The sequence below is a fragment of the Salvia hispanica genome, chromosome 4 (genome assembly GCF_029641045.1).
Source record: "Salvia hispanica isolate PSC_SH4W2 chromosome 4, Shi_PSC_v1, whole genome shotgun sequence".
In the NCBI taxonomy this organism is placed as follows: domain Eukaryota; kingdom Viridiplantae; phylum Streptophyta; class Magnoliopsida; order Lamiales; family Lamiaceae; genus Salvia; species Salvia hispanica.
Genome location: NC_142695.1, coordinates 42,313,237 through 42,326,093, shown reverse-complemented (window position 1 = coordinate 42,326,093; position 12,857 = coordinate 42,313,237). Strand labels below are relative to the sequence as shown.

The window sequence follows — 12,857 nt, the reverse complement described above, 5'->3', positions numbered from 1 at the left end:
TATGGTGCTAGGAAGGTGTCAAGCAAAGAGTCTGGTCTTGAACTTTGAGAAATGCCACTTTATGGTTACAGAAGGAATTGTCCTAGGACACGTGGTGTCGGAAAAAGGGATCCGGGTGGACCAAGCTAAGGTGGATGTCATATCCAAACTACCCTTCCCTACTGATCAGAAAGGAATAAGAGGTTTCCTTGGCCATGCGGGATTTTATCGAAGATTCATCAAGGATTTCGCCAAGATTGCCCAACCACTCACCAGACTTCTCCAGAACGAGGTGGAATTCGTCTTCGACGAGCATTGCAAAGCTGCTTTTAACCTCCTTAAGGAAAAGTTGATTTCTGCACCAATCATTCAGGCTCCTGACTGGGATCACCCCTTCGAGGTGATGTGCGATGCTAGTGACTATGCAGTGGGGGCCGTGCTGGGTCAGAAAATAGACGGAAAAAGGTACGTGATATTCTATGCGTCAAAAACCCTGAATCAAGCCCAACGGAATTATGACACCACCGAGAAGGAGATGTTGGCGGTTGTCTATTCATTCGAGAAGTTCAGGCAGTACCTACTGGGATCCAGAGTCATCGTCTATACTGATCATGCGGCGATCAAGTATCTCATTGCGAAGAAGGAGTCAAAACCTCGACTAATCAGATGGGTGCTGCTTTTACAAGAATTCGACTGGGAGGTAGAAGACAAGAAGGGAGTTGAGAACAAGGTAGCGGACCACTTGAGCATAATAATACAAGAAGGGAACAGTGAAGATGTAAGGGATCGATTCCCGGAAGAGCATTTATGCGAAGTAATTTTCTCCGCAAGGAAGATCAATTGGGAAGAAGTGATGAGACTTACTGGTCAGGACGCAACAACCAAGGGTAAGGAGAAAGTGGGACAGGAACCCTGGTATGCGGACTTGGCAAACTACTTGGTAACAGGAGAGCTGCCAATGGTGCCAAACGTAACAAAGGCTCAGAGGATGAAGATCAAGAGCGAGGCAAGGTATTATTTCTGGGACGACCCATACTTGTGGAAGGCAGGAGCAGACCAGGTCATTAGAAGATGTGTTCCTGACTGGGAGCAACGGGATGTACTGACGCATTGCCACTCCTTGGCATGTGGAGGGAATTTCGGACCTAGGAAGACTGCTAGAAAAGTGCTAGATAGCGGATTCTACTGGCCAACCCTGAATAGAGATGCATACGAGTTCTGCAAGGGTTGTGACCGTTGCCAACTGACCGGTGGAATCTCCGCAAGGGATGAAATGCCGCAAGTTCCAGTGATTGGAAAGTCATTGATGAAGAAGTACGGAGTTCATCACCGCCTATCCAGTCCTTACCACCCCCAAGCCAACGGGCAGGCAGAGATCTCAAACAGGGAAATAAAGAGCATTTTAGAGAAGACAGTCAACCCCTCCAGAAAAGATTGGAGCATGAGGTTGGAAGACGCTCTGTGGGCATATCGGACAGCATACAAAACTCCTATAGGGATGTCCCCCTACCGCATCGTCTTTGGGAAGATGTGTCACTTGCCAGTGGGAATTGAGCACCGAGCATACTGGGCAGTACAACAGGTTAATGTGGATGCTAAGGCCTGTGAAGAGGAAAGGAAGCTACAACTACAGGAGCTGGAAGAGCTCAGATTGGAGTCATTCGACTCAGCCATGTGGTACAAGGAGAAAACAAAGATGTGGCACGACAAAAATCTGAGAACCAAGGATCTCCAAGTTGGCCAGAAAGTACTACTCTTCCAGTCAAGATTGAAGCTGATGCCTGGGAAGCTCAAATCAAAATGGGCAGGACCTTATATTATCACTGCATTACGTGCTAATGGAGCGGTCGAGATTTCAGGGAGTATCCCTAACTCCGAACCTTTTGTCGTTAATGGACATAGATTGAAAATATATAGGGAAAATGAAGAGGTGTGTGTAGTGGAAGAAATTCCACTACACTTTAAGAGCATCTAAATGACCAGTAGGAAAGGGATTTGAAGTTTCACTTGGTCAGCAGCATAGTATTGTACTTACTGACCGGGTAAAACTTCAAATACCCTTAGTAAGGATGTAAATATTGTAAATAATTGTTATTTTAATTTAAGTCAAGAAAGAAAAAAAACAACAAAAAGATTTTTTCGGATCTTAAATATTAATTCGGAGTTTGTACTGACCACGAGAATGCCACTTAGGTGAAACTCTGAATTATATTAAAGAACCTTTTATTTACCTTTTCTATTTCTAGCTAATTGAGAAGAGGGAGTTGAGTAAAGTTTGAATTTGGGTTTGTGCAGCTTTGCAGGTGGGTGCAGAGGCTGGGAGGCGCGTGAAGCAAGGACGTGACATGCAACGTCCAATCAGCTGCCAGCAAACACAACCGCCTCCACACGAAGCGTCTCAACCGGACGACCGACTGCAACCGGTCAAAACCGTCAACTGCCCACCACCCTATAAAATACCCCACCGCCTACTTCCCTTCACTTTACAAACTCTCACCTGCACTCTCTTTTCCACAACCGCAACCCCCACTCCGAAAACCACCACCGGCACAGCCATGGCAAAGAAGAAGGCAACCGTCAACCGAGCATATACCGCCGGCGGGGCCTCGTCTGAACCCCAGACAGCAGCCGAATCAAGGCCGCCAAGCCCACAACGAGCACAACCACCGCCGACGACACAAATTCCGGCAATGGTTCCTTTAGACGCACTGGCGGCGTTTCTAAGCCAACAGGACCCCAACAGAGACTGGGCAGCAACCCTAGCCGGATTTGGCTTAACCGGAGGAGTGCCGGCGACATCAAACCCTACCCCAACCATAACCACAGAAAATCCACCCACCACCACCCCAAAAACCTTAATTCCGACGTCCGAAAATATTTCCCCAACAATTGCTGCACAAGCAGAACCCTCCCACCCTTCTCTCACACACCAAACAGAGCCGCTGGACGTCAGCCCTCTTTCCGCCTATCAAGATCCCAACTGGGGAGAAACAGAAGACAAGAAGAGTGGAGAGGGAGCAAGCGAGAGCGAGAAAGGTGAAGCAGAGGAGATTAGGGCCACTGAGAAAAAAATCGATGTAGCGGAGGAGGAGATAGATCTGAACGAGACGGCCAGGAAGCAAGGGATAATGACAGAGGAAGAATTTCAAGCGGTTTTAGGCAAAGGGGATAGGATCGTGGTAAACCCTGAAGGGGTGGCTGAGGTACTGGACCTCGCATCCCAGGCAGTAGGGAATGAGGAAGCAACAAAGAAAGCGGAAAGGTCGGAAGAGGTAGCCCACCAGTCAGTGGAGGAGAAGACAGACGAACAACCGGAAAGAGCCGAACAACTTGAAGAGGAGAGACAAGACCCAGAAACACCTCAAGAGGAAGCCTCAGTGGTGACTAAACCCAAGCCAGTAAAGAGGAGGCTAGTGTTGAAAAACGACCCCGAGGCGGAAGGCAGAAACCCCAAAGAGTGTCACAGAGATGTTTGGGAAAGTGGACGTCCAACAAGGCAGGAGCAAACACCGCAGCAGATGCAGTGGAGGTTTCGAGTGATGACGAGAAGACTACTCCTACAAAACCTGGGGAGGAGCCCTCGAATGCTAGCCAGGAGGACACCCAATTGGCAACAGGGACAGTATCAGCAACGCCGACTGACCAGGAGGAGAACACTGACAAGGTGGCTGAGGGTCTGGACCTCGCATCAAAGTCGGTAGGTCGGGAGGAGGCAGCATGAAGTGATACTAGTACCCACATGGTGGCCGAGCCTACCACCCAGGAGGACACTTCAACACAAGCCGACGAGGAAGCAGAGGCAATGGATGTTGAAGAGACTAAGTACATTCAGGAAAGGAAGAGGAAGGGGAAAGCCCCTGTCAAGAAAAAGCAAGTCATGAAGAAGCAGCGCACTGCCAATGCAAGCATAGTGATCAGAGAGCCGGAAGAGAAAGAGAGATCAAGTGACACAGACTACACTTCCAGCGAGGATTCTGACTCAGAGAGTGATATCTCTCTGGAAGAAGAAGACTATCACGAGCAGCAGCTCCCAGACAACCATCTTGAACTAGTCCACCCTCCGGTAGAGAGGATTGTATACCGGCGGTGGAGGGTAACGCTCACTGATGAGCTTATGGAGGACATGAAGCACTACGATACCAAAAAGCTTCAAGATGCATTTGATGACAAGGATGACAGTAGCAAGCAAGTCAAATGCGGAAAGGTACTCCATATACCCTCTTTGGATGAGTTGTCTGTTCGTGATTCCTTCCTGGCTAGTATAGAAGCATTGGGTTTTGAATGGCTGCTAGAGAATAGGGACCCAGAGATATCTGTGAGATTAGCGAAGGAGTTCTTCACCACGTTTAGGTTCCAAGTAACCACAGACCTAGACGAGGTGTCAATCTCCTTTAGGATATTCGGTGGTGAACTGTCAATGAGTTTGATAGAGTGGACTGTCAGATTGGGAATGTGTAGCCTGGAGGAGGCTATAGGGCCGGACTGGAGAAGCCGTGAGAGGGGGGTACCGAGGCGTCATATAGAATTTGAGCCCCAGGAAGCCTGGGAGGAGTTAACCCACCCCAATGCTGGCCAGTTCGCCTCCACAAAATCCAGATCCACCCACTTCAACAATTCCATGCTACGGTTGGTGCAGCTCTACTTAGGCTACAACCTGCTGGGGCAGAGTAACTCAGCCGCCAGAACGTCCATGACAGAATTGTACCTAGTGTGGTGTGCTAAGCGTGGACGAAAACTACACTTGGGATTTTGGACAGCCTACCAATGCCATCTAATAGCCACCTACCCAGCCAGAAACTTGTCTCTCTGCAACATCTTGGGAGCCTTTGTGCGCAACAACATAATCATAACGGAGGCAGAGGACTTGTCTCCAATGTACATGGTCGACGCTCCTGGCCTATTTGATGTACCCTTCTTTGTCCGCACCAACTTGGTATATTATAGAGAAGGAGTACCCCAGTTCTACCCAATGGGAGAAGCCCCTGGGGGAAGGGCACAACAAGGCCAGGAGGTGCAAGCTGCCCCGATCGACCAAGCGCAGAGGCTGAGGCAAGAGAATCTGGAGCGGGCAGTGGCTGAGCTGGCTGAGGAGAACAGACAATCGCGGGCGGAGATGGAGAAATTGACAGCCCTAATGGAGAGCGTACTAAAGGAGTTGGCAGGAGGAAAAGCAAGCAATGAAGCTGGACCAAGCGGACATGGAGGACAAGATGGTGGAACCACCGGACCTGAGGAAGAAGAAAGTGATGAGCAAGAGGAGGACGATGACAACCAACCCGGACCTGCTGAGGAAGAACCAACGGACCAACCTGCACAGAACCCTGCCCCAAGAAGGAGCAGGAGGAACATCTGATCGAACCACCCCTACTGACCAGTTAGTTTTTCTTTTTAATTTTTTTTAGTGTTTCTTTTATTATGTTATTATGTTTTTCTTTGGTGCATAGGTTATTATGTTTTCCTTTGTGTTTAGTCGTGAGCATGTTACCTCACACTTAGCCTACTGCGTAGTCTAAGTGTGAGGAGTTTATATGTTTATATATCATGTTTGTAAAATATTTTGTTCTGTTTTATACATCTATGTTTATATCTGAAACTCTCCCACTTAGCCTATTGTATAGTCTAAGTGTGAGAAGTTTTTAGATATAATATGTGTTTGTTATAAGTGTGTGTCCGTTATACTAGCCATTCCCACTTTTCACTTCACAGCCCGTATCTGGGGCAGACACTTGTGAAGTAAGAGGGGGGAGCTAATGGCCAGTATGACATGTATATATGTGTTATTGAGTCAGTGCATGTTAGTTTCTTTTTAGGGTTTGTTAGATCTAGGAATTATGTGTTATGTTTTATGAATGGGCTTAAAACTCAACTGCCTCGAACTGACGGTGAGGGGAATTGAGGGAGATAAGACATGCCGGAAAACGGAAACCACCCCCTCCAGTAACCCCTAGTCAGTATAGATGATGCGAGTATGAAGGAAAAACCCAACCCTTAGGTCAGACACGAAAGCCCTCTTAAAAGGTGAGTTAAAGGCCTAAGGTGGAACCACTTTCCACTAAATACTAAAAAAAAAAAAAGAGGCTACCACATGATGTCTAGGGCAAAGTGACCGCGTGTAGCAAACCCTGAAGGCAGTAGGAAACCCCCTCGAAAAAAAAAAAAAAAAAAAAATCCCTACCTTTAGAACCCTACTTTCTAGCCTGACTTATACCCCGAAATAACCCATCAGCCACTGGAACTATGTGCGTGCAAGGCATAAGGCAAGGAGGCAACTGCCCAGGAGGACATACAAAAAGAACCAGCTGAAGAAAAGAAAGAAGGAGAAAATCGATCTGGAATTTCCAGATCCAAAAAAAAAAATAAAGAAGGAATAAGGGTGGCAAAGCCACAAAGAAGAAAATTGAAGAAATGGTCGCAGATACTTGACCACAAAAAGACGAAGGAGGAAGAAGGAATAAGGGTGGCGAAGCCACAAGGAAGCTACTGACCAGTTGGAGGCCAATGTCAGAAATTGTCCGGCCGAAGAAGAAGCCCTAGCCAGAAGCCCGAATGCACACAGTTCTCCCTCATCAAAATAAAAAGTTAGTTTTTGAACCTTAGAGCCTTAGGAACAACTACCCCAAACGCTACAAGCCACTAGCCCCATTACAAGCCTTAAAGACCTTCGGGAGGTGCATGTGAGATCTGAGTCCGAAACATCTGTGGTTTAGCATTGAGAGAAAACAGTCCTAACATCCCCTGTGAGGAGTGAGTGACTGAGTGAACCTAGTGTTTGGCCTAGGATTGGGTGATCTTGACAAGCAGATATACTGACTGGTGATCTTAACATCCCCTCATTTTGTCTCGATTTTCGAGCCTCCAAGTAATAGGGATGTGACGCCCCGGAATTTCATTCTTTCATTTCAAGATAAATCGGAAACTTTTAACTTAATTAGCTTCTTTTGGAAGTTGTGTACTCATAGAACTCTCGTTGTAATCTCGACCTTTGAATGCTAAGTATTTTGTTTCATAAATAAAGGGCTTGAACAATTTCAAAATGGAGAAATCAAAAGAGGGGAACTTCTATTAAAGGAATGATAAAGAATTTGTAAAGTATGAAAGTAAATGAATAATGAATATATATATATATATATATATATATATTTATACTTGGGAGTAAACATATAGGCAGATTCAACTATGCATGACCATTTCCACATCATGATCATGATGCTTAATTGAAGAATACTAAAATAAAGAATACTATACACTTCTTTAACAACTCCAATACCTAGTATTACATGGAAATGGGAGTACAACTTTCATCTATCTCTAACCTAGAATGAAGGATTAATCAAAGGGGATAAGAGACAAAAAAAAAAAAAATGATAAGTAAACCTTCTTCCCCTCTCACATCTTTCTCGGTCTTGGAGACCAGAGAGGTGCCAAAAGAGAACCTCCACATCAACCTGCCAAGGTACCACCAAAAATAGAATAAGTACAAGTCCAGAAATTCATAGGTTAATGTGGTAAGATAAAAAGAGTAAGGATCTTGAAAAAGGGGCAGCCCAAGTTTGACCCATATAGACGTTTTGGAGCAGCCAAGAAGGAAGCCTCATAAGTTACACCAAAGTAGTCATGGAAGCCTAATCATAAAGCTTAAAAGGGAACTAAAATTGTAGCCAAAAATAGGAGCTCCATTGCCCAAGAATCTGCTACAAGAAGCCAAGGTTTGAGGCTTATAAAAGCAGCCCCTCTCACTTTCCCTCTCCACTTTTCAACAACATAATTCCACATAAAATTTTCAGCCACAATAGAGAGTTGTGAGTGAGGAGAAGAGCTCTTGCAGACGGCTCCTACACCCCTAGGTAACTTTTTTTTTTTTTTTCTTTTCTTCTTCCCACAAGCATTTCTTTGCTCAACTCAAGCTCACACCTTTTCCCTCACACTGAAACTAGGAGCTTCGGAGAAGGTGTAAACTTTGAAAATTTTGGAAACTAGAGATTCAAGCTACTGTCAATTTCGAGAGGTAACCCCCCCTCAACAAGTCCCTCTTGCATCATTGTAGAACAACACAGTTTAGCCAAGAACTTAGAGAACATAGAGCTCAATAGATTCCCACAACATTAGCTTATACAAGACTTCATCCCAAAACATAAGCTACTGCCAAACAAATTAAAAGAAGTTGTATAAAGGACTTAGCTTTTAAAAAAAAAATTTGTATTGGGCTGCCCGATCTGGACGACGACGGAGGGATGCGAAGCACGGTAGCGTCGGCGCTGGTCTGAGAAGCAGACTGAGCAGCGTCGGCGACGGCAACGGGAGGCCGCGACGAGCAGCTTCCAAGCTCTCGGACAACAGCCGCGTCGCGGCAAGACGGAGGGAGAGACAGATCCCGATGATGCCGATCATCCCTAGCCGGAGATGAAGGCTGTGGAGATGGTTCGGCTGGGGATCGAACGAGAGTAATGGTAGAGGGAGTCACGGAGGCAATGCCTCCTCTGTCCTGACGCCACAGATCCGCCGAGCTCCAGTAAGGCGCGACGGCGGCGGTGAAACCGACCGTGCAGAGCCACCGTGGGAAGTGACGGTGTCACACCCCAACTCCTATGACTTATGCACTTACTATAAATAAATTAAAATTTTAAAATAAATAACCACTATTTATCAAGTACATATTTCAAACATTCTAAACCTAGTGGGACCCTCTCACCACTCTATATACTATACATTTATGTAGATGCAAATATGATGAGGAGGAGAAGGTTGCCAAAATGCGTCAGCCGCCGACCCTGATAACATGTGGAGTTCCTATGACCCACGTCAACGAATAATCTCACTGATATCTTATTCCTGAAAAATATTAGTGGTTTATATGAGCCACAACTCAGTGTATATAAATATTACCTTTAATTCCACATCCCAGATATCAATATATTCTTTAACCAATATATAAAACAATAATCAGCAAATATTAAAATTAATTTCATATACGTATGCATATGCCACTCTGTTCAGTTTATTATTCTGTGACAAATCAAGCCTGGTATCTGCCCGGGATTCCTCTATGACCCAAAGGTCCCTCTGTAATTGGACTCATAGGTCCCTCTGTATTTGACCCGAAGGTCCCTCTGTAATTGGACTCATAGGTCCCTCTATGACCCGAAGGTCTCTCTATGTTTTTTTTTTTTTTTTCAGATCCAGGGTAAGACCGTCACAGATCCTCTTTAATCACATGATTCATGTACTTTCAAAACCACATCATATTCCACCATCAATATCAAATAACATATAACCATTTCAGGCTCACATCATATAACTAAAATATTTACTCCAATTTAACATATGACAATCAACCACATAAAATATGTAAAATTAAAAGTGTGATTTATACACACCTGATTACGGCAGAAAATCTAACCAAGTTCTGAATCTGCCATGCTAACCAAGTTCTGAATCTGCCTCCTAATCAGTTTCTCGATCCTTGAATCTAAATAGTGCAATTCTATTTGATTTTAGTGCATAACTATATAAAATTTTGTTTTTTCAATCCACGTCTCCCTCTCTATTTTTCTTCTGTTTTCTTTTTCTTTTTATTTTTCTTTTTTTTTTCCTTCCTCAAGCTCACTGACTCTACGCATATATATAAGCATGCAAGGCGGTTATTCAAAAACAATAACTTAAAGCTACTTATATTAATTATAAATATTAAAGCAACATGCATGCTGTATATTATACTTTTGTTACACTTGTCCAACAAGATTAGTGGCACTGCTAACTACTACCACGTACATACTAACATATTTATATTTTTCAAACTATGCTACTATTATTATTTATTTATATTAGTTTAGGATCAATATCATTTTCTATTTAATATACATAAATATGTACGTACATAAATACTAGTACTACATATATAGTACACATGCACACACATTTACATAACTAATATATATATATATGTACTAATTTATACTATAATACAAAATATATATATATATATATACATTCATTTAATGATTTTCGTAAATAAGAGCTATCTATATATTCGATTATAGTGAGTCGATCATAACCATAAATATATTCTCTATGACACACTCATATCTCTGTAGTATAAATGACAATAAAATATGTCATGACAATATAATATGATAATATGCAATATAATGTAGGTTTCGGGTTAGGGATGTCACAATTCTTCCCCACTTTAAGAATTTTGTCCGCAAAATTCATTTCTCGCTAAGTTAACGCAGTCTATGAAATTGCTAACCGGTAAACAGATGTGGATAATTCTTGCGAAGAATTAGATCGATAAAGCCGAATCCTTCTGGCGTAGAGAAATATTATGAATCTGTGCCAACTCTGGAGGTAATGTGAACCTATACGCCAATGGTTCAACTCATTCAACAATATCTCACGGTTCAATATAATGAGGACTCAACTTAACTTTTTGCTCAAATTGCATGACTCCTTTCTGAGGTGAAACTCACAAAAAGACTTTATCAAGACCGAGATAGTAAATCGCAGATCTCTGTCAATATATAAGATACTAGAATACCATATAAGCGTTCCTACGGATAATGATGTCAAATCATCAAAGCAAAATAATGTCGCTAATAACAGATTTTGAATAGAATAAGAAACTCCTTGTACTTGCGATTGTTACGACGCATAAGCAATAAACTTTCCATTAAGTCAAAGATAACCAAATCCATGTTTCAGCGCATCACTATAAATAACATAATATCTTGTACCTGCTGAGATAACCAAAATAGGTGACATATTCAACCGATGCTTCCACTCATTAAAACTCTTTTGATATGCTTCACTCCATATAAAAGAAGAATTTTGTCGTACTAACTTCATTATCAATTGAATAATAATCGAGAAATATTTCCAGTTGAAATCCAGTTCAATCTTTTGTAGATCCACTTCTATTCCATGACCTGACACCACGTGTCCCAACAATACCACATGTTCTAGCAAAAACTCACATTTACTCAACCTTGCAATAATCTGTTTATCTCGCAGAACTTGTAATACTGACTGCAAGTGATTAACATGCTCATCTGTACTTCATGAATATAATAGTAAGTCAATAGAAATAATCACTAACGGATCCAGGAATAGTTGAGAGAATTTGTTCATCAATGCCATAAATAATTGTAGGTGCATTTGTTGATTCGAAAGACATAAGAAAAACTCATAATGGTCGTACTGAGTTCAAAATGGTGTCTCTGCAATATTCTCTTTAGCTATCTTCAACTGATGATATCTTGATCGAAAATCAGTACTCGAAAACAGTTGCATACCTTGAAATTGATCAAATAAGTCTTCTATTCTCGGTAATAGATATTTATTCTTCAAAAATAATATTGGTGCTCTTCAAGGTAAAACATTAAGTCATACATATCTCTGACAACTCCTGTATCTGTTTCTTCAACTCTTGAAACTCTAATAAAGACGGTTGATAAATAAAAATAAAAATAAATGCAGTGCTCAATAGAGAAATATATCTCCTGATAAGGTGAAAACCCAGATAAATCTGCACTTCCAATAAATCAAAAAGCCGATCTAGATAATATAAGAAAACCTGGAACAATATATTGTTTACCGTAAAATATCACTCGATCCCGTCTCGATGATCATATTACCATTTCTGACAAGCTACCTTGATTCGATGAAGTGAAAACCAATCTATACCCATAATAATATCAAAAGTTGTGTATGAATAAGAGAATCAATATCCGCTGGCAGCTCAACTAAATTAACTCGCAACACCTTCTCTAGAAAATCGTGTATATTGAAATAATGCCAGCTCATAATCAACAACCATAAAACCTTCTCTGCTTCTTATCACAATACACTTCTTTGCATATATTTAGCATTGAGTTCTCTAGAAAAATCATCTGAACTGAATAACAGAATACCAGAGGTTGTATCATAGCTTGTGGGACTGTTTCCCACCAAGATTAAGTATTGCTTCAAAGAAGAGATACCCTATAATCAAAACCTTCTTCTGACATACAACTCATCTGATTGAACACCGGTTCTATCACTTTTAACTATATCCCTGCCTCAATCAGATTAGTCCCATAAAATCAACAACTTCTACTCGAGCTCTTTAAATTTTCTACCTCTTTACCTCATCACTGATCCATGCACTCTTTGTTCTAAAAGCCTGGGTAATCCCCATATGATGCAACATATATATGAAATGTACTATATAATTAATTGATGATGCAGGGCGGCTGACCCTTCTCTCCTCAGTGACACATGTTCATGATAATACAAATGCAAATGAAACTTATAACCAAAATGTATCATATGATATATACGAATGCTATGTCCCAGCGGGATTCTATCCCCGCTCTGATACCACCTAAACTATCACACCCCAACTCCTATGACTTATGCACTTACTATAAATAAATTAAAATTTTAAAATAAATAACCACTATTTATCAAGTACATATTTCAAACATTCTAAACCTAGTGGGACCCTCTCACCACTCTATATACTATACATTTATGTAGATGCAAATATGATGAGGAGGAGAAGGTTGCCAAAATGCGTCAGCCGCCGACCCTGATAACATGTGGAGTTCCTATGACCCACGTCAACGAATAATTTCACTGATATCTTATTCCTGAAAAATATTAGTGGTTTATATGAGCCACAACTCAGTGTATATAAATATTACCTTTAATTCCACATCCCAGATATCAATATATTCTTTAACCAATATATAAAACAATAATCAGCAAATATTAAAATTAATTTCATATACGTATGCATATGCCACTCTGTTCAGTTTATTATTCTGTGACAAATCAAGCCTGGTATCTGCCCGGGATTCCTCTATGACCCAAAGGTCCCTCTGTAATTGGACTCATAG

The 12,857-nt window shown here is 42.0% G+C and overlaps 1 protein-coding gene across 1 annotated transcript; it reads left to right on the top strand.

Annotated features, from left to right (window-relative positions):
* Positions 1 to 4,093: 4,093 nt before the first annotated feature.
* LOC148928685 (uncharacterized) lies at positions 4,094 to 5,455 on the top strand. Its single transcript, XM_089056750.1, has 2 exons — positions 4,094 to 4,990; positions 5,450 to 5,455. Exons 1-2 carry the CDS (start codon positions 4,094 to 4,096, stop codon positions 5,453 to 5,455), a joined length of 903 nt encoding a protein of 300 aa, XP_088912876.1.
* The last annotated feature ends 7,402 nt before the right edge of the window (positions 5,456 to 12,857 follow it).